At 35.2% G+C, this 23,279-nt stretch overlaps 1 protein-coding gene across 3 annotated transcripts in view; it reads left to right on the top strand.

Annotated features, from left to right (window-relative positions):
- The window catches only part of DTWD2 (DTW domain containing 2), a 372,028-nt gene that overhangs the window by 22,974 nt on the left and 325,775 nt on the right, over positions 1-23,279 (top strand). For all 3 annotated transcript variants that reach the window (XM_042982627.1, XM_042982630.1, XM_042982628.1), the window contains exons 2-4: positions 2,181-2,271; positions 9,561-9,655; positions 11,788-11,980. In XM_042982627.1, the coding sequence (XP_042838561.1) occupies positions 2,181-2,271; positions 9,561-9,655; positions 11,788-11,980 (379 nt within the window). The remainder of the gene's footprint in view (positions 1-2,180; positions 2,272-9,560; positions 9,656-11,787; positions 11,981-23,279) is intronic.

Below are 23,279 nucleotides of genomic sequence, written 5' to 3'. Positions count from 1 at the left end.
TTGTATTCTTTGGATAAATACCCAGTATGCTGGGTTATAGGGTGTTTCTATTTTTCAGTGATCGTTTTTTAAAATAGTTTTGGTCAGCTTTGCTTATTTCACTGAACTTTTGGTCTGTGAAGCAGCTTTTCCTGTCCTCCTGGAAGTGGAACTCTCCAAACTACTTAATTCTAAATCCTCCTAAAGTTCAAAGATGTGTTCCTAGGAAGGAAACTACCATTTCAAGTAACTGAATTTTTTTTTTCTTTTTCTTTTATGAACAAAGGTTTTGGTCAGACATGAAAAGCAGAGCAGTTCTCTGCAGTGTCTCAAGTGTCATGCTGAGGACTTTTATAATCACTATATGTGTGATAAGCTAAAGATGTTATTTTCAGGGTTTATTTTACCTAGTGTTGTAATGCCCACAGAAATCTATAGCTTCTACCCAGGTTGTTTACTTGACTGGATTTTTCAATTTTTTGAGTTTACTGATACGTGAATGTTTCCTATATAGGATATTTGATTTTTTTTGTTTTTGTTTTTGTTTTTGTTTTGCATTCTTTCATAGTCTAAGTGTCAAACAGCTTACAGGTATTTAAGGTGATATCCATTTAAATTCTGAATTTTTAAATTGCTTTCGTTTGATATTAAATTACATTTTACAAAAGAATTTTAGTGACATCGGATTGTGCATTTTACTTATGTAGAGTTTCATATAAAAAGTCAGCAACTTAAAATTTTAGAATTTGGATGTATTTCATCCTCCTGCTCAGTGAGGAGTCTTTTCTAATTGCAGCCTTTGACCTCTTTGTCAATATACCTAGTTCTGTCAACCATCTTTGCTCCTCTCTGTATTTACTTGGTTTACTCTTCTTATGACCACTGAAAGATGCTCTCCATCCCTGTAACTCTGCTCCCATTCTTAACAGGGAATCCATTGTAGGGCAGAGTAATCATACTGAATCATGTCAGCTATCACTGGAAAGTGGATTATGATGGTTTTCCTTGGATTGACCATCCATTCCAGGTTCCTTGGTGGAGAGGGGAGGCGTGGTCATGTTGTGCAATATGTTTCTCCATTTAAGATACCATCTAGATAATTTCTTCAGCAGGAGCATAGGTTTGACACTTTCTTACAGAATGAGGTGGTAGATTTAATTGAACCAATTTACTCACACTCTGGTTTATTAATGTAATCATTTCTTACTTCAGGCTGTAATTCTACATAAGTTAAACTGAAGAAGGAATTGATAACAGTTTTGTAGTAGTAATAGTATGCTGTTGGGAATTTCTTTTAAGATTCACTGTGTACTGTTGTAATGGCATGTAACATTTGCCTGTAAGAGTGACCTGTCATGAAAATGTACTCCCATGATATACTGTATCTGGCTGTTTGATGAATTTTATATTGGAAACACACACATCAAATATAGGTTTTAATGGTAAAAGATCCATGTATATTCCTATAATACATTTGGAAGGACACACAAGAAACTGATCCCCTAGGTTGGAGGACCGATATGGAAATGTATACTTTTATCTCATTTGAATTTTGTAATGAGTATAAGTGTTACTAAAACAATAGTACATCACTAAGAGGTAAGTAAAACAAAAATGACAAACAATAACAAAAGGGAAAATAAATGGATAAGGCAGACATTCTGTGGATATAATTCTAGCTAAATGTAATCTGGTGGCCCATTTGGGTTTCTTCTTACAATTGGTAAGCTCTTTGTGTCGATTGATGGCAAGTTTGATTAGAACTCTTTTCTAGGTGGTAATTATATTCCTATTTTTTATCATCATATTGTTCCCTCCAATATCAGATGATTTAGAAGAGTTGCCGAATTTCTCTTTGACATCAGATCTTTTCTTGATTTGGAATGCAAGTTAGAAGTGTTGCCTCAGGAATAGAAAGACCATGTTGATGGCTTATGAGTATTCTTCGCTAATAACTCAGGCCAGATTTTTTTGAGTTACTTTGATCTATATAGATGGTAAAGAATTTACTTGAATCTTTTTCCAAATGCTCATATCTAAAGTCTAATTGATTGAATCACTCTTGGTGTTTCATTTTAAAAGAATGCAGCTTTGGCAAATGTCTTTACATAGAGAAGAGGGATTATGTTCAGGTTTTGGGTTATTGTTCTTTCATTGTATTTTAAGCATTTACAGGTTTTCTTTTTCTTTCTGCCCTTTAGCCGGCCTCAGAAAGTATGTTTGTGTCCATTTCTACCATTGCATCCTCTGCATATCTCTACTCATTTGTACATAATTCAGCATCCAGCAGAGGTAAGATTTTATAAAATACATAATTGCAAATAGAATATTAGTACATAAGAGAAAACACACCAATGAATATCCTCATACTTCCCAGCTCTTTAACATTTCTGAAAATAAATTGATGACAAATGCTTTGTCTTTGGGAAAAAATAGTTTCTTTTGTATGTTATATCATAGTATAGTGTCATATGCTTTAGAGACAGATAAAAATGGTTATTTCATAAAACATTATTGTTTCACAAAAAACTGTAATTGAATAGTATAGAAATTGAGAACCCCAACCATTCTGCATGAAGAAAAAATGAGATTTTTGTGATTGAAGAACTAAGAAACTCGTTGCTTTTTAAATTTTGATCATAGTTTATATTTCTTAATGTTTCTTGATAAGTAGAAATAATGTCAGCATTTTAGTGTTAGAAAATGAATATATAAAGTTTTATTTCTTTAAATGAATAGAACAAATATGTATATATTATAGCATATGTGTTGTATATAAAGACTTTTTAATTAATATTTTCTTAGAAGCATTTTTTTTTTTTTAACGTTTATTTATTTTTGAGACAGAGAGAGACAGAGCATGAACAGGGGAGGGTCAGAGAGAGGGAGACACAGAATCTGAAACAGGCTCCAGGCTCTGAGCTGTCAGCACAGAGCCCAACGCGGGGTTCGAACTCACGGACCGTGAGATCATGACCTGAGCCGAAGTCGGCCACTTAACCGACTGAGCCACCCAGGCGCCCCTTAATTAATATTTTCTTATATACGTGAGAATTATGCATGTGCTGGTGTTTGTAACTCTTGATTAGCTGCAGTAATGAAGAATGGAGGGAAGGATTTGATTGATAACCATAAAAGAGATTCATTATAAAATTAGTTGATGCATGGTACAGAATGGGTTTAGATTAACTGAAGTTAAAATTCTTCTAACATTTGGGAACTCAGGATATCATCTATTGAATTAGGCTTTTGAAGAAGGGATTTTTTTTTTCTTAAATTTCTGAAGTATATGCTATTTTAAATCTTTAACAAAGTCTTTAAAGATATCAGTCTTTTTCCTTTTCCAAATGATGAAAACACTTATTCTTTTATTGTAAATTATTAAATATTCCATTTATTGAGCAGCCCTTTTTTCAGTGTTAACAACATGCTTTTGTTAGGATTTGAACAGTTTGGTCACTATAATTATTTATGCTGTAATTATTTATTTATTTTTTTATTTTTATAAAAAGTTTTTATTTTTTATTTTGAGAGAGAGAGAATCCGAGACAGGCTTTGAGCTATCACTATAGAGCCTGCTGTGGGGCTTGATTTCACGAATGTGAGATCAGGACCTGATCTGGAATCAAGAGTTGGACACTTCACTGACTGAGCAAGGTGCCCCATTTTGCTGCATTTAAACTTGCAACACTCTGCAACTCAAATTTATAACAAAAATGAGTTTATCAGCAGTAATGGTTTTGGATAAAACTTCACTTTTGATGGTGAATGCTTTTTTCATTTTGCAGTGTACGTAGTATCATGTTGTTTCATTATTTTGTGGTTCCGGACATAATATGGCATTTAAAATATAGGTGTTTTCATTGATGTGTGGCAATTTTAATGTTTTCAAAGCCTTCCACATTGGTAAGAAAGAAGTGAAACTGTCATTTTTGAGGTTACATTGTACTACAGAAAACCCTAAAGACTCCACCAAAAAATTACAAGAACTAATAAATGAATTCAGTAAAGTTGCATGATACGCTAGTATATAGAAATCTGTTATGTTTCTGTACATTAACAATGAAGTATCAGAAAGATAAACAAAGAAATCAATTTCAATTATAATTGTACCAAAAAGAATAGAATACCTAGCAACAAATTTAACCAAGGAGGTGAAAGACCTTTAGCATGAAAACTATTAAGATGTTGATGAATGAAATTGATGAGGACACAAACAAATGAAAGGTATATCATGCTCATGGATTGGAAGAATTAACATTTTTAAAATGTCTGTAATGCCCATAGCGTTCTACTGATTCAGCGCAATACCTTTTAAAATACCAGTAGCGGTACCTGGGTGGCTCAGTTGGTTAAGTGTCTGACTCTTGATTTTGGTTCAGGTTATGATATCACAGTGGTGAGAATGAGCCTTGCATCAGGCTCTGTGCTGGGTGTGTAGCCTGTTTAAGATTCTCTCTCCCCCTCTCCCTCTGCCCCTCCCCTGCTCTTGTTCACATTTTCTCTCTCTCTCTAAAGTAAAGTAAAGTAAAGTAAAGTAAAGTAAAGTAAAGTAAAGTAAAGTAAAGTAAAGTAAATAAAAAAAGAGACACATATATCAATAGAACAGGATAGAGAGCCCAGAAGGAAACCCACACTTCCATGGTTAGTTAATCTACAAACAAATGAGGCAAGAATATGCAATGGGGAAAAGATAGTTTCTTCTACAAATGGTGTTAGAAAAACTGGACAGCTACATTCAAAACAGCGAAATTGGACCACTTTCTTATGCCATACACAGAAATAAATCCCAAATGTTTAAAGTCCTAAATGTGAGACCTGAAACCATGAAACTCCAGAAAGAACACATTGACAGTAAAGTCTTGGACATTGGCCTTAACAGCATTTTTATGGATATGTCTCCTCAAGCAAGGGAAACAAAATAAAAAATAATAGTGTAAAAAATAGTGCTGGTAATGCACCAAAATTAAAGGTTTCTGCGCAGTGAAGGAAACAATAAACAAAATGAATATGGGAAGGTGTTTGAAAATGATAAATCTGATAAAGGGTTAATATCCAAAATACATAGAGAATTTATTCAACTCAACATCCAAAAACAAATAATCCAATTAAAAATGGGTATAGAACCTGAATAGAAATTTCTCCAATAAAGAAATACAGATGTCCAACAGACACACAAAGAGATGCTCAACATCACTTATCAGGGAAATGCAGAGCAAAACCACAATGAGATATTACCCCATACACCTGTCAGAATGACTGGTATCAAGAAGACAAGAAATGACATGTTGAGAATATGAAGAAAAAGGATGCCTTGTGCACTTTTGGTGGGAATGTAAATTGGTACATCCAGTATGAAAAGTATGGAGGTTCATCAAAAAATTAAGAATAGAGGGGCATCTGGGTGGCTCAGTCGGTTAAGTGGTTGACTCTTGATCTCAGCTCAAGTCATGATCTCATGGTTTGTGGGATTGAACCCCACATCGGGCTCTATGCTGACAGCACGGAGCCTGCTTGGGATTTTCTCTCTCCCTCTCTCTTTTTCCCTGCCCATCTTGTGTGCACTGTCTCTGTCTCATTCTCAAAAATAAATAAACATTAAAAAAATTAAAATAGAAATACCATGTGACCGATAATTCCATCTGTGAGTATTTACCCACAGAAAATGAAAACACTAATTTGAGTAGATATATGCACCTCTATGTTTATTGGAGCATCATTTACAATAGCCAAGATATGGAGGCAACCTAAGTGTCCATCAGTAGATGAATGGATAAAGAAGAGGTGGTGTACACACACACACACACACACACACACACACACACACACACTTACACACAATGGAATATGATTCACCTGTAAAATAAGGATGAGGTCTTGCCGTTTGTGTGGCAACGTGGGTAGACATGGAGAGTATATTATGCTAAGTGTAATAAGTCTGACAGAGAAAGACAAATACCATATGATTTCACTTACACATGGAATCTAAAAAACAAAACAAATGAACAAATAAAGAACACAAACAGACTCATAAATACAGAGAACAAACTGGTGGTTGCCAGAGGAGAGGGGTGTAGGGGGATGGGTGAAATCGGTAAAGGGCATTAAGAGGTACACATTTCCAGTTATAAAGTAAATAATCATGGAAATGAAAATTGCAGCATAGGGAATATAGTTATTAATATTGTAATAATGTGCAGTGACAGATGGTAACTACATTTATTGTGGTGAGCATTGTGTAATGTATAGAATTGTCAAGTCGCTGTATTGTATACCTGAAACTAATATAACATTGTGTGTCAACTATGCTTCAATAATAAAAATTAAAATAAAAAGTGAAAGTTCAGAAAAGTAGGTGTTTTCATTGATTTGTGGCAATTTAAATGCTTTCAAATATTTTATTCATTCCTTTATTCCTTCATTTATTCATTCTTCCTCACCTTTTTTGCTTCCTTCCCTTCTTTCTTTCATGGTTAGTTCATGGTGTAGGTGGTCCATCTACAGTTGTGTGTGTTTTGTACAGTTCTATGCAAGTACATCCATATTGTTTTCCTTATCATCCAAGGAGCTTTCTAGTTTTAATCTAACTCAATAATACTGGGTTGCCTTGTGCTTAATGTCAGCACACTTTTTTTTAAAAAATAAAAATGTATTCAAAATTAAAAGTGATCAAGACCACTTGGGTAGGCTTTAGGAGGGGGGCTGTGGAAAAAAAAGATTTGGTGGAGCGGATGATATGGAGGTGATATGACGGAGCATTTCAAAGAGTAGATATATGTATGTAGAAAATTACCTAAGGATAAAATAAAACCCTTACTTCAAAATAACAAAAATATTTACAAGGAGGACATGTTCTGTGAAACCACATGACCTTTTGTGAACAGTGTATATGTAACCATAGTGATGTAAGCACTGTTGATTGATTTAACTAAAAATATTAGATGATATGAGAGTAAGGAGTGATGGAAGAAAGGTAAATCCTCATTTATTCTAAGGGGCTGTTGTGACACAGTGCATTAATTAAGAGGAAGGGCTCAGGAGCCAGATTGCTTGAGTTTAAAGCCTTAATAGCTCTGTAAATTGTAACCCTGGGCAAGTTAATTAACCTCTCTGTGCTTTCGTTTCATCATTAGTAAAATGGACATGATAAAAGATATACTTCTTTATTGGTTTATTGTGAGCATTACATGTATCAGTCAGTGTATTATTATGTACATTTAAGTCAGCTATTATGATAATAAATGGTAGTTTGTAGATAGTATTTAAATTTGATAAATCAAAAATTAGTAAGACACATTATATAGAAATATGGAGATAACTACCAAAGGAAATAGCTGAAAGAGTTAAAGTGATTGCTTCTGGGAAGTGGTATTGGGGAGTGTATCTGGGAACATTATAGATCTTTTGGCACTATTTAATTTGACATTTATCTGTATGTTGATAGAAGTTCGGAGAGTGGTTTAAGAATGTATCGTAGTCTCAGAGGTTGTAAGGAGGGAAGAAAACAGTAGGACACGCTGGAAAATGTCCTAAACCTCTCCCCCCCCCTCCTCCCGTCCCTTTTCTCGTAGGAGCTACTCCACATTAGTTTCAGGCTCCCTCACTGCTCTGGCTTGCTGCATTTTCTTTTTAGTTACAGTCCCAGCAAATTCTGACTCTCCTATTTCGTTTGCCAACTTTTAGGTTGATGAATTTAACTGTCCCCAGTCTCCTAGGTTGGAGAGAGAGGGGGACAGAGGGTCCGAAGTGGGTTCTGTCCTGACAGCGGTCAGCCCCATGTGGGACTCGAACTCGTGAACTGTGAGATCATGACCTGACCCATTGTCAGATGCTCAAATGACTGAGCCACCCACATGCCCTAAAGGATAGGATTCTTGTGACAAAAAGGTGGTTTTTAGTGCTAGAAGCTAGGACATTGGAAAAAAATCACTGATGATAGTTAATGGAGTTTATAGGAATGGTCACCCTATTTCCCCACTCTAAAGTTTTTATATTTTTCCTCTTTCTATACCCTTTATTATTTGGAAGTAGGCCATAATCAGCATCTTAGATTTTTTGTATTATTGTAATCAACACTTCAGAGACTTAGGGGCAAAAGAGGTTGACACAAAAATGTCCCTGAAGGGTGTATGTGTGTGTGAGTGGTTGATGAATACTGTTACTAGCCATACTTTTTGTTTTTGTTACCAACATATGTAATGTAATTACAAAGTTATTTTTAATTACTTTAGTAAATTCTGTATAACATTACTGTTTTGTGTATTAATATGCTGTGTGTATTGTGCTATCATGGTGAAATAATTTACTTTGAGGATATATGAAGCAGTGTTATATAAATTGATAAAGGTAACGGGGGCTGTATGTAGGTGAACTGGTTAGAGAGGGACTCCATCACTTAACTTGATCAGGCTTGACATTCCTAGTTGGGCTGGTGGAGAAGAGCCAGACAGTGACTGACCACTGTAGATCAAAATAACCAGAGAAAGGAGGCTCAGGCAAAATAGTGAATCAGTCGGGTATACTAGGATAAAGGAGAGGATTCTTTTTTGTTAAATGTTATTTATTATTTTTGAGAAAGAGAGAGAGAGAGAGAGCTCGCTCAATGAGTGGAGGGTTGGAGAGAGAGGGGGACAGAGGGTCCGAAGTGGGTTCTGTCCTGACAGCGGTCAGCCCCATGTGGGACTCGAACTCGTGAACTGTGAGATCATGACCTGACCCATTGTCAGATGCTCAAATGACTGAGCCACCCACATGCCCTAAAGGATAGGATTCTTGTGACAAAAAGGTGGTTTTTAGTGCTAGAAGCTAGGACATTGGAAAAAAATCACTGATGATAGTTAATGGAGTTTATAGGAATGGTCACCATATTTCCCTACTCTAAAGTTTTTATATTTTTCCTCTTTCTATACCCTTTATTATTTGGAAGTAGGCCATAAATCCAGTCTGCATTCAGGTGGGTAGGAGAGATTAAGCAAGCTCCACCTGCTGTATTATGGAGTACTTATGTTTATTACTTGGAATTCTTCTGTAAGGAAGATTTGTCTCTCCTCTCCTATTTATTTTGCATTTTGGGTCATAATCCAAATAGTTTGCTACTTACTTTGTTACTCACATTGTTCCATTTTGGTCATTGAGAGCTCTTTAAATTAAGATTGGTTTCTGTGTCCCTTTGATATGACCCATTTTTTTTTTTTTAGCACTTTTTTTCTGGACATAAAGATTTAGGCAGTTATCTTCAATTGGCGTACTATAAAATATAATTACTACTGAAATGTAGAATAAATTATTCAATTTAGTTAAACACAAATTTCGTTTTTCATAATCTTAACCAATAGTTAGCTTAATGTTATTTTATTTGATTAGTAAACCTCGAAACACACCCAAGTAGAGGAAAATGTGCACTTGTATTCTATTAATACTGATAACTCAGAGAAACTAGCTCTTTTTATTCAGCTGTGGTCTGTAATACAAGTTTTGTGAAAGTTATCTATCACGTAATGAATCAGATGTTCATCATGAAAGTTTTAAAAGTGTGTTTGTCTACGTGCAAATCTATGTTTTGATTAATTTTTTAATTAAAGGAAAACAAAGTGTTGCGGACAGTTCCCCTTTTAGCAGCATGCCTCCCCCAGGACAAGTGTAAAGTCAAGATTGGTCGTCGCTTCAGTGAAGAAAGGTAAATTACTTTTTAGGGCACTTTAGCATAACTCTTAGCTACACAGAGCTTTAAAAATGATTTCCTTTACCTTATCCTTCAGACCCAGAACATGGTACATTGGCAGAGGTAAAAAAATATATATATAAGACAATCAAAACAAACAAAAAGACCCTCAAAAAACACGAGCCAGAGTGCAATAGACAAAGGGATTATCTGAATTCCATAGTAATATATGTTGAGCCTTTTAAAGGCATATTTTCCTGCTTATTTCATTTTGGGTAAAACTGCCTTTGGGATGATAGAGTACTTGTATTAGATTTAGTTTTGTTTTTTCTTTTTTTTAATTAACAATTATATATGATATACATTTATGTAAATAAACACATATTTATCCATTTTTAGACCATTAAAGCTTTCTAAGGCAGAGCGACTAGTACTATATTTAGTATTTTTGTTACAGCATGTCATGTTTTTTTAAAGGATAGAATGCCTTCTCCTGTCACATTTAAAATATTCTTTTTGATGAAGACCAGTATTTTTTATAGACAGTAGCCCATTAGTTGATAACTTCACTGACACTTCTATAATGTGCTTGGATCTTATTTCATACTCTATTATATAACCCATTATCAAAATATAAATTATATATTATATATTTAAATTTTTCTACAAGTCTTTTTTTAACTTTGAAGCATTTTTTTTTTTTTTTGCTTTTCTGCCCATTCACAAAGCCTTCACAAATTATTCTGACCCTATCTAACACAGTTAAATCTACTTTCATACAAAATTTAACTTTCGAAAATATGAAGATTTCAAAAGAGTAAGTAAGACTCATACTGGCTCCAGGCTCAGGAAGTGACCAGACTTTTTCCTTCCTTTATTGTTTTGGGTTCCTTTATTATTTGGCTTCATATTATGAAAATAACATTTTGTGTTTTCCCTTCTCTGAAACTATTGTTTAAGAACACTTTCTCATATAATATTTTCTTATGCAAACTTTTCATTGCCTTGCCCTCAGAGGTGAGATTTGCTCTGAGCTTGGTGCTGCTGTTGGGAATTTTGCCATTTGGTTGGGAATGGAAGTGAAAACCAGAACTCTTCACATGGGGGAGTGTCCACATCATTTACATTGTGACACTTCTTTCATATAGAGACTCTTTATAATGAATGATAGTTTGTTTCTCTATAATTCTTGGGTGAATATAGATCTATCCCAACTTGATCCAACTGCAGCTTGGATCTAATTAATCGCAAAAGTGGTGAGCATTTATAGTGGTAGAAATAGCAACTATTTGGGTCATCCTTGACATTTGGCCGTCTAACCTGTCCACAAATTTGTTTCTGGATGAGAAACTTGACGCTTTTTCAGATAGCTCATCCATTTTGAACCATATTAAGTGCGTGATGTAGTGCTTATTCAGGAAATTATTATTTGCTGATGGTTTTTAAATGAAAGCCAATTAAGATTATTGATTTAATATTAATCTGGCAATGGAATGATTAATTTAAGCTTTTGTTAGAGTACATGATGTAACCATGAGGAATCGTTCAGAGACCTACTGCTTTTGGTGTCCTTTGTAAATGGAATTTAAAAATGCTGGTCTTCAGTTTTTGGCCTCTAGTATATTGCAAAACAGGTGGGTTTTATGTATCAACCCCCAGTGACTTTCTAAATTCATTTGGTATTTATTGAAATTGTTCTGTAGCTTACCCCTAGAACTTTGTGTGGAGATAGCATATCTAGAGATAAGGTCATTTTTGACCTTTATGCCTGTTACTTCTTTTTCTTGCTTTATTGCAGTAACTGGAAGCTTTAGTACAATATGTATTAGGAGTGGTGAAAGCCAGCGTTTTTACCTTGATCCCAGTCTCAGGGGACGTTGTTAAATATGATGTTGGCTGTACATTTTTGTGGATGCCATTTATCAGTTGAAGAAGATGCCATTAATTATCTTTAATTGACTCTTCAACTTGTTTCCTTCCCTTTGAGGATGTTTTCTTACTTTCAGACAGTGGCTGTCTCTTTCCTTATTACATCTCCAGTACCAAAATGCTTTGGTGTATATTTTTGAAGGAAGCACACTAAGACTAATAAAACTTCTTTCCCTTCACAAACTACTAATGATTTTTTTTTTTTTTTTAATTTTTAGAGATCCTGAACTTTCAACTGTTTGTCGGAAGTCTGATACATTAATATTATATCCAGGGGCTGAAGCTGCTAATTTGGAAGAATTTATATTAGATTCTCCTATTTATCCTTCCACAATCATCATCATTGATGGTACATGGAGCCAGGCTAAGGACATTTTCTATAAGAATTCTTTGTTCCGCCTGCCCAAACAGGTAACCTAGTATTTTAACATAGAACAAATGCAATTGTATAATTTTGTATGTTGTATATGCTTTCTGTGAGGGGTCACACTTACATTTTTATATACGTATTTGATAGTATTTATGTGCGTGAATGCATGTACATAGATATGTATATGCTTGTGTGTGTTTGATATATATATATATGTGGAAAATTTGAAATTTGTTCATTTTCTCAATTCTTACCACCAAACTTCACCATAGCTCAGACATTTAATCAGTGAAGTGTCAGGACTAATTATTTCTATGTGAATTAATGTTTTTGTTAAGTGTTATGTTTAAATACTTCTATTTGGTAACTAAATACCCTCTTCTTGTTAGGAATGACTGAATTTTCATTTATTATTTTAATTAGTTTATCCCTCAATTTGTTGATGATGATACATAGCTTGTATTGAGCCATTCTTTTGTTCTTGGAATGAAGTCCACTTGATCATATATATTATCCTTTTGATAGACGGCCAAATCTTATATTTTATTAAATGCCATTTGGACTGCCTGGGTGGCTCAGTCAGTTAAGTGTCTGACTTCCGCTTAGGTCATGATCTTGCAGTTCTTGAGCTCGAGCCCTGCATCCGGCTCTATACTGACAGCTTAGAGCCTGGAGCCTGCTTCAGATTCTGTGTCTCCCTCTCTCTTTGCCCCTCCCCTGATGGTGCTCTGTCTCTCCCTCTCTCTAAAAAATAAACATTAAAAAAAGTAAAAAAAAAAAATATAGCATTGGATTATAATTTGTATATTTTTTGTACTTTTATTATCAGATTTGGTTATGAAGATAATCTTAACTTTACCAAATGAATAGGAGAGATTTTAATATTCTTCCATGGCCTAGAATAGTTTGAATAATATTGGAATGCCTTGCTTCTTAAAAATTAGATGGAACTTGGGGCGCCTGGGTGGCTCAGCCGGTTGAGCGTCCGACTTCGGCTCAGGTCATGATCTCACGGTCTGTGAGTTCGAGCCCCGCGTCGGGCTCTGTGCTGACAGCTCAGAGCCTGGAGCCCATTTCAGATTCTGTGTCTCCCTCTCTCTGCCCCTTCCCTGTTCATTCTCTGTCTCTCTCTGTCTCAAAGATCAATAAACATTAAAAAAAAAAAAATTAAAAAAAAAATTAGATGGAACTTATAGGTGAAACCCCCTGGTCCTGGTCTTTTTAAACATAATAACTTTTAAACTCTTCTTTCAAACTCTTATGGAAATTATTCAAACTTTCTTCTTCTATTTGGTTCACTTTTTAAATAACTTTTATCTTTTTTGGGGGAATTATTTCTTTTTCACCTGAGTTAACAAATTGCCTGATATATACCTGAATGTATTCTTAAATACTTATTTTAATTTATTCTGAATATGTCCTTTCTCCTTTCTAATCATATACTCTCACTTTTTCTCCCCATGAACATGTTCAAAAGATGTTTCTACCTTTTTATTTAGCTTTTAAAAGTATTAGCCTTTAGACTATTTTGATGGCTGTTATACTTCATTCTTATTTCCTTCATTTGTACTTTTATCTTGATCACTTTCTTTCATCTTTTCCAGCTTGTTCTGTTTTTGTAAGGTTTTACTGTGTACTATGTTCCTTTACTAAGGTGAGTCCCTTCTTTAATAATAAAGGGAGAGAAGGCTGCCATATTTCTTCTTAGTGTAACATTCATTGTATCCTATAGTTTGGGGTTGATGTATGTTTGTATTTATAGCATTGATATAATTTGTAATTTGTGTTGATTTCTTTCTACCCATGGATTATCAATGACTTCTTAATTCTCATGCATTAACAACACTTTTGTCCCTATTTTATTTTTATTTCTTATTTTGTTAGATTGTGATAAAAGAAGGCTGCCTGCAATATTTTGAATATGTTTATGATTTCTATGTGGGTTAGTACATGGCAATTTTTTGTATCTTTTCTGTGATGATAAAAAATTCACGTTTTCAAATGATGAAAATATTTCCCTTTTTAAGGTTTGTTATTTGCATTTTTCTTTATACTTTTGTTTTTGTCATCTATTGGGTGTTTGATACTGAAAAAGGTGTATGAGAAGCTTCCGTTCAGTCTTTTAAATGAAGTTATCTCTACCTTTCCTGTAGTTTTGTGTATTTATCTGCTCCGTTGTATACATAACAAGACATGCACTTAGTGAAAAATAATATAGATTTTAATAGATTATTCTAAGATAATAATAATAGATGCTGACAATCTAATCTCAAATTCTTTGTAGTTTTCATTCCCTTTGGTTAAAATGCAGATATGGTTTTTAAATGAGACTCAACTATGCAAAAGTAGTTCAAAAAAATAGCTAATGTGTTGAGTGCTTTGAATGGGCCAGTCCCAATTCCAGGTGTTTTCCATGTATTAACTTGTTTAAATCTTCCTCAAAGGATTGTTACTGTCTTAGGTAACATGTAAGGAAACTGAGGTGCATGTGTCTTAAATAGTTTGCATTAGATCACATAACTGTTTCACAGCAGAGCAATTTCAACCCATCTAGTTTCGAGTCAAAGACTGTGGTCTTACCCAAAGTGGCATGATGCTTCTAAAAGGGAAGCTTCCATCGAGGATACTTACCTAGGATAGCTTCTGTAGGTTTATCTGGTTTCTTAAGTGTTCTGTGTTCCACAAGAACCAACTCCTAAAGGCATGGTTGCTGTTAGGTTGTGTCACATTTTAGCAAAATTTGTGTTCATATTACAATTAGATATTGCCCAATATACAAGGAAAGTTTAATGAAAGTCTTGTATCTGTAAAATGTCTTAGTGAAAATATTTGAATTGTTTTTCCTTTTCTGCATGCTTATGCTATGTCTGTGTCTCTCATCTTTCATTTTGTGGTAGCTACGTGAATGCCATAGAAATAAACTACAAAGTCACCGTAAAAAGATTAAAAGATGTTTTAAAATTTATTATTTACCAAACCTGTTTTCTTCTTTAAATTGAGTAGCGGATAAGGAAATAGGTAAATTAAATCGTTTCCTCAGTCTGACTGTGCTGTATGTTTTTTATCACTTTTTCCTTTTCATGTTTTCCCAAACCAGAAGCAAATATAGTTGGATATTTGTTTACCCTTGAAAAGGATATATTACAACCATCAGATAAAATAAAATGCTTAAAAGAAACATTAAATAGATTTGAGTACACGGGGGAGAATACCACCTTAAACTAAAGTGAAAGGCAGATGGTTTTCTGGAAAAATGTGAATCCAATAAAAGCTTCATAAGCTTAGATTTCTTACAAATGAATAAGGTGAAGGTGAAAATCTTAAAAAAAAAAAAAAAGGGCCATACATATGAAAACAAAGTTCACAAAAGAGAAAATAAATGTATTTATAAAAATCATAATTTAACCTTTATGTTGAAAGAGGTTTCAGACGTCCAGAAAACATCCTGTATTATCCAGGACTAATACAGACATCCCTCAAATGCCCTTAAGTTTTAACATTATGCATTATTTGCCTTATCAGTCTCTCTCTGTGTATTTTATACTTTTCTGAGCCCTTTGAGAGTAAGGAATAGATATCTAAATTTACTTTTTGAAATTGAAATGTTGCTAGTTCTAGCAAGAATGTCTTTTCCTAAATATTTTTTTTTTGGCCCGAAATACAAAAAAATAGTAATTTAAAGCCGAACACAATTTACAAAAATGTGTATATTTTGAGATAGTTTCATCTTAATATACATGGGAAATGTGGGTCATTTTAGGAATAATAATACATATGGCTTTTTAGAGTGTCATACAATACCCAGCCCAAACATGAGTGTGGGTTGGTTTGACAAAATATGTTTCTGGAAGTTGTTGCAAAAACCAGTGAAATATGTACATTTACTCTTTCTGAAAAAAAAAAAAAAAAAGATTTTTATCTGTATACATATACATATACACAGATGGATAGGTAAGTTGAGATGAAAAAGGGATTGACTTAAAAAAATTTTTTTTTAACGTTTATTCATTTCTGAGAGACAGAGAGCGGCAGAGCATGAGCGGGGAAGGGGCAGAGAGAGGGAGACACAGAATCTGAAACAGGCTCCAGGCTCTGAGCTGTCAGCTGTCAGCACAGAGCCCGACATGGGGCTTGAACTCACGGACTGTGAGATCATGATCTGAGCTGAAGTTGGACGCTCAACCGACTGAGCCACCCAGGTGTCCCAATGGGATTGATTTTTTAAAATGGAAATATCTTTAGACATCTATAAAATGATACTGATAATTATAGTGGTTTGGTAATAAGTTCTGAACTACCTTCTGTAACACTAAATTGCTTATTTTTAATATATTTTCCCATTCTTGAAAAATTTCCCATTCATATGTAATGATTTTTATTTAATTAGTAACTGTTCCCCAGCTTTTCTGGAAAACAATTTTATTACACAATAGACTTTCCCAGTGGCCCTGCTTTAATAAGTGAATACACTTAAGCTATAGGTAACATGCATCGTTCATGAGTAATTAATGACAGAAGTCCATCTCTAACTCAAACAAAAAAGCAAAGTATACAGGTCATGTAATGGGGAAGTTCAGAATGGGTAGTTGCAGCTTCAGACTTGCCTAGATCTGGTTCTCAAGCAGCTCTCTGTTTTGGAGGTTTGTTTCCTTTTGTGTTAGCTTGAATTATCTCTTACACAGAATGGACTTCCTCCCTGCTGCTGAAAGACGTCTGTGGAAAGTAGCAGATTGGTCTCCCCTTGGCTTTATTTATCTTAACACAGAGGTGATTTCTCTTCCCCAGAGCAGAATCCCCCTACTGTTGACGTAGGGGTGAATGGTGGTACCACTGTTGACAGCAGGACCACATGAATCTGGAAATTTCTTCAAGGACTTGGGATGTTGTTATCAGGACTATTTAAAGGCATGGATGGGCAGACAAAAAATTTATAGATAACCAGACTATTATACATCAGTTGTTTACTTATGAAAGTATGTTTGTTTATAGATATTTCTTGATTCATTCAAAATTAGTACTGTATAGAAATATTTTCATAATTCTTTCTTGTGGTCTTGTTCGGCAAGGGAAAAACAAAAATGTAAAATATGACATGAAACTTTAGTTCTTGCCTAGGTTTCCCAATCTATAAATAACGTAAGTTGATTAGATTTTATTTCTAAATGTAATTTGTCAAATTTTTTTTTTTTTTTTTTTTTTTTTTAACCACACCATCAAGTACACTTATTTCCACTTACCTGCTTTTTGGATAAATTTGTCTTCACAGTTACTCTTAGTTTAGCTGATCCATTCAGTTTCTGTAGTAGCATAAAAATTTTGCTGTAAGTTCATAAGAAAAAATGGCAGAAAGAAAAAAAATAGAATTAAAGTCCAAAGTATTGCTTTCTTTACAGAAAAAATACACAGTTTTTTCCTCCCAAATACAATAACCATATGTAAACTTCATAGTTACCTATTTGAGGACTGAAAGAATTGTAATATTCTGCCATTAAATTAGTCTCTTAATTTTAATCTGTGTTTCTAATATATCCAGACCATTTGGCAGTGAATCTCTTCCCTCAGAGGAATTGTACACAGGAGATTCTTGACATTGGCTAGGAATAAATCCAAGGTGAATATGGAAATATTTGCAGAGGCTCCCAGCCTTTTTCATAAACTTATTTCTAGTGAGTTATTTGCATATTCTTGCTCTCCAGCCTTAAAACTTCACTAGCGCTGAATTTCTCATTTGATAAGCAGAGCATTGTTGGGACCACTCAGGGACTAAAACATTTTCATGAAAACTGTTTCTTGTGTCTACATGGACCTATTATAAACTGGTTTATGTTATATATCTAATCTGTTGCCAAATTCAGAGTCATCATTATCCTGTTATTTTTTTACTGAGATATAATTGATAACGTAATATTATATTAGTTTCAGCTGTACAACATAAGGCTTTAATATTTGTATTTATTGTAAAATGATCTAAGTCTAGTTAACATCTGTCAACATAAATAGTTACAAAATTTTTTTTCTTGTGATGAGAACTTTTAAGATGTATTCTCTTAACAACTTTAAAATGTACAATACAGTATTATTAAGTGTAGCTGCCATCACCATGACTTACTTATTTTATAACTGGAAGCTTGTACCTTTTGATCCCACTCGCTCATTTCATCTCCCCTCCACCCTTCACCTCTGGCAACCCCAGATCTCTTCTCTGTGTCTGGAGCTCATTTTTTAAAATGAATTTATTTTAGATTCCACATATAAGTGAGGTTATTGTCTTTATTTTCCTGACTTATTTCACTTAGCCTCATGCCCTCAAGGTCCATCTGTGTTGTTTCAAAGGATGAGATTTTCTTAAAAAAAAAAAAAAAAAAATTTTTTTTTCAATGTTTATTTTTGAGAGAGAAAGACAGAGTGTGAGCCGGGGAGGGGCAGAGAGAGAGAGAGGGAGACACAGAATGCAAAGCAGGCTCCACGCTGTCAAGCACAGAGCCTTAGAAGGAGCTTGAACGCACCGAACCACAAGATCATGACCTCGCTGAAGTTGGACACTTAATGACTGATCTCCCAGGTGCTCCAAGATTTCTTTTTTTTAATGGCTGAATGATATCCATTGTGTGCGTGTATGTGTGTGCATGTATGTGTATGTGTGTGTGTGTATATATGTATATATATGTATATATATGTATACGTGTATGTGTGTATATATATGTGTGCATGTATATGTACATACCGTATTTTCCTTATGCATTTATTCATCTATAGACACTGAAGTTGTTTCCCTATCATGGTTATTGTAAATATGCTGCAGGGAACATGGGCTTGCAGATACTTTTAAAATTTTTGGGTCTTTGTTTTCTTCAGATTATCTTAAAAATTTTTTTTTAAGTTTATTTGTTTATTTTGAGAGAGACAGAGACAGTACGAGTGAGAGAGGGGCCGAGAGAGATGGAGAGACAGAATCCTAATCAGGCTCCACACTGTCAGCACAGAGTCTTGACACGGGGCTTGAACTCATGAAACCCTGAGATCATGATGTGAGCTGAAACCAAGAATCCGGCGCTTAACCAACCAAGCCACCCAGGCACCCCTTCAGGTTATCTTTTTAATTTTATCCAAAATTTCAGTTTTCTTTACTTCTGTCACCAGCACCAGCATTGGGAGTAGGCTTACTTTTTAATACCCTTTTCCTTTTCAAAAGAAATAGCCTTTTTTTTTTTTTTTTAATTTCACAGAGTGATGTGTAAAAGATTCTCAAAAACTAGGGCACATGAGGGGCGCCTGGGTGGCGCAGTCGGTTAAGCGTCCGACTTCAGCCAGGTCACGATCTCGCGGTCTGTGAGTTCGAGCCCCGCATCAGGCTCTGGGCTGATGGCTCGGAGCCTGGAGCCTGTTTCCAATTCTGTGTCTCCCTCTCTCTCTGCCCCTCCCCCGTTCATGCTCTGTCTCTCTCTGTCCCAAAAATAAATAAAAAACGTTGAAAAAAAATTAAAAAAAAAAAAAAAAACTAGGGCACATGACAGCCTCCTTGAGACCTAGATTCTGAATAGTCTGTTTTACTTACTGTTTGTTAAGTGACTTTTGTACCGTATCTTCCAATAAATGTGCTTTAAATTAGTGCCATAGAGCAGTAAGTATTTCATGTCATGAAACTTCAGTATCCTTGGGGCATAGTAAGAAGAGTTGAATGTTAAATGCAGAATGCCGGAGGTTTATTATGTCAGTGATTAATTTTTTTGATCTTTGCATATCATTCATAATTTTGATGACAGACTATATCCATACCTCTGGGTCTCTTCTGGCTCGTGTTTTGGGGTGTTTGGGTACACATGGACCCTGAGGCTTGTCTCCAACATTGAAAATGGCATTATATTTACATACAGAACTTGAGTTAACATGCTTCTATTGGTTGTGTGATTCCAGGTAATGGAATGTGAATTCCCAGGAACTGTGATCTTGCTATATGTAAAAGGGTAATTTAAAGAAAATTATCGGAGGGGCTCCTGGGTAGCTTAGTCTGTTACGTGTCTGACTCTTGATTTTAGCTCAGGTCATGATCTCATTGTTCGTGAGTTTGAGCCCTGCATTGGGCTCTGTGCTGACAGTGTGGAGGCTGCTTGGGATTCCCCAGCGTGGCTTAGCTGGTACAGCATGCAACTCTTGATCTTGGAGTCATGAGTTTAAGCTCCATGTTGAGCTTAGAGCTTACTCAAAAAAAAGAAAACAAATTAAAAAAAAAAAAAGAAATCTCTGCATGAAATTCCTTGCCTCCCTGCTTCTGTCTGTTCCTCATTAAGTTCTTAACTGTGAACTTACTTGTCTTCCTGGGAGAAATTCTCAAATCCCTTGGCAGCTAATAATGTAAATTTGGAACCGGAAGGAATCTTAAAGATTTGTAAATCTTTAAGTGTTTCAGAAAGGAGGAAGCTACAAGCCAGTCAAAAAATGAGTCCTTGGAAGTTGCGGCCAGTTATGGGGAAGAACCAGGCGTGTGATCTGCTTCTCCTGCACTGTAACTCAGTATATCAGGCTAGCCCTAGAATATGCTAATTAAGAAAAATTTAGATTGCATTTCTTTTAAAATTGACCTAAATTTATGATTTTGTGTCACAGATCATTTGGTCTGACTTGGTGCCTAACTAAATTGAAGACCTTGCAGTTCTCAGGTAAACTAAGTCAGGTAGACGTGTACAGCAGCAGATGGTGCAAGGTGTGCTCCTCCTTCCTTGTCACAGTGCACTTCATGGGCCAGCAGCACGGGCGTCAGTGAGGATTTGTGGGAAATGCAGAACAGAAGCTCCCACTTGCGCATGACTCAGAATCCTCATTTTAATAAGCTACCCAGATAATTCTGGTGCACGTTAAAGTTTGAGAAGCACTGCTGTACTAGGTATTTTTCCACCGAGATAATTCACAGCCTTTAAACTTAGCCCTTCAAAGCGTACAATCCAGTGGATTTTAGTACACATTCAGAGTTGTACACCTGTCACCACTGTCATACTCCACAGTGTTTTCATGTTCTGGGGTTCCTTCCCCCGACAAGCTCTGTGTCCCTTAGCAGTCACTTTCCCATTTCCCCTGTTCCCCAATGCAGGCAACTCATTGCTCTATTTGTTGTCTCCGTAGATTTAAAAAATTTTTTTATTAAAATTGTTTTTTAAATTTTATTTTTTATTTTTTAAAATTTACATCCAAATCAGTTAGCATATAGTGCAACAATGATTTCAGGAGTAGATTCCTTAGTGCCCCTTACCCATTTAGCCCATCCCCCCTCCCAGAGCCCCTCCCATAACCCTCAGTTTGTTCTCCATATTTATGAGTCTCTTCTGTTTTGTCCCCCTCCCTGTTTTTATATTATTTTTGTTTCCCTTCCCTTATGTTCATCTGTTTTGTCTCTTAAAGTCCTCATCTGAGTGAAGTCATATGATTTTTGTCTTTCTCTGACTAATTTCACTTAGCATCATACCCTCCGGTTCCATCCACGTGGTTGCAAATGGCAAGATTTCATTCTTTCTGATTGCCGAGTAACACTTCATTGTGTGTGTATATCATTGTGTGTGTATATATATATATACACACACACCACATCTTTTTTATCCATTCATCCATCAATGGACATTTGGGCTCTTTCCATACTTTGGCTATTGTTGATAGTGCTGCTATAAACATGGGGGTGCATGTGTCCCTTTGCAACAGCACACCTGTATCCCCTGGATAAATGCCTAGTACTACAGTTGCTGGGTTGTAGGGTAGCTGTATTTTTAGTTTTTTGAGGAACCTCCATACTGTTTTCCAGACTGGCTGCACCCAGCTTGCATTCCCGTGCAAAAAGTCTTAACGTCCCTAGGAGCAGTATCTTAAAACTTGGTTTATGGGTTTGGGGATTAAGAAAAATTGAAGCAGGGTTATTACCATTCTTCATAAAATGTTATTACACTGAAGATAGTTTAGTTGATAATTTGGACATTTGAGTACGTAAGATACAGTATGTGGTATAGGATGGAAGTCATTAGAAGAAGCAAATGCCCTTAAAAATGTGTATCTAACTTAGAAAACTTCTTATTTGAAATGAATATATGATGAGACTCCATTGAAGATTATACTAAGTCTCACTTTATTTTGCATTAATGGAAAAACATCATTGCCTGGGGTTACCTGAAAACTAAAAACAACAGGTTATATGAAATCTTAAATATTTATAGTTGTAAACACAATAGATACATTTTCCTTATGAATTCTTACATTGACAATGAGAATTTTTATTGTAAAGTCATTTATCAGGAATGGGAAAAACAGTCATTCAGTAATAACAGAAATTGGAATTTTTATTCCTCAGGAGTTTCTTGTTGATCTTTTAGAAATACATATAAAGCAATGGGTGCTTGGGTGGCTCAGTTGGTTTAGCATCTGACTCTTGATTTTGACTCAGATCTTGTCAGGGTTGTGGGATTGAGCCCTGCATTGGGCTCCTTGCTGACAGTGTGGAGCCTACTTAGCATTCTCTCTCTCTTGTACTCTCTCTCTCTGCCTCTCTTACCCCCCCCCCCACTCCCCAACTCTAAAAATAAAACATGTAAAAACATTAGAAATATGTATAGCAAGACAACTTTCTGTGAAGATTTGTTATGGTATCTTCTGTAGATACCAAAGGAGAGCATGCTGTGGAAGTTCACTTTCCATCTCCCTGTCCTTGATTTTCCTTTTCACATTCTCTTTTTGCACTCTGTCAGAGTACAGTAGGTACATAATCTGCAACGGTAGTTTTTTGAATTGTCCTTTATCATTTGCATTATCCTGCCTTCAGCATAGTGCATTGGTCTATTCTGGTACCTTTTACTTGTCCTTAGCAGCTCAGTAAACCCATCATCACTACAGGTTCCTTGTTGGGATCCTTGTGGTGAATAGATGCCTCTAAGAATAGTCAGCACGTAGTTACCTTTCTTTCCAGGAAGCCTCTTAACAATTTCATGTATCATTGCCTTGTATTTATTTTGCGAATGTATAATCCTCTTTCCCCTTTAAATTTTATTTTGTAACTCTCATGCAATAAACTGCCCATGTTTAAAGTGTCCAGTTTGCTAAATTTTGGCATAGTATGCACCTGTGAAATCATCATAATGAAGGTAATAAACATATATCCATCACCTACCGAATTTTCTCAAGCTTTGTCTTCCTTTATCTCCCTCTGCCCCCATCCCCACACAGCCAGTGATCTTTCTGCCACTGTCAGTTTGCATTTCCTAGCAATTTATACAAATAAAATTATACATTCATAATCATTTTTTGGTATGACATCTTTCACTTGGCATAACCATTTCGCCACTCATTCTTTTTGGCGCCTACCAGAGC

The sequence above is a fragment of the Panthera tigris genome, chromosome A1 (assembly GCF_018350195.1).
Source record: "Panthera tigris isolate Pti1 chromosome A1, P.tigris_Pti1_mat1.1, whole genome shotgun sequence".
NCBI classification, from domain to species: Eukaryota; Metazoa; Chordata; class Mammalia; order Carnivora; family Felidae; genus Panthera; species Panthera tigris.
This window is presented reverse-complemented; position numbering and strand designations above follow the sequence as displayed.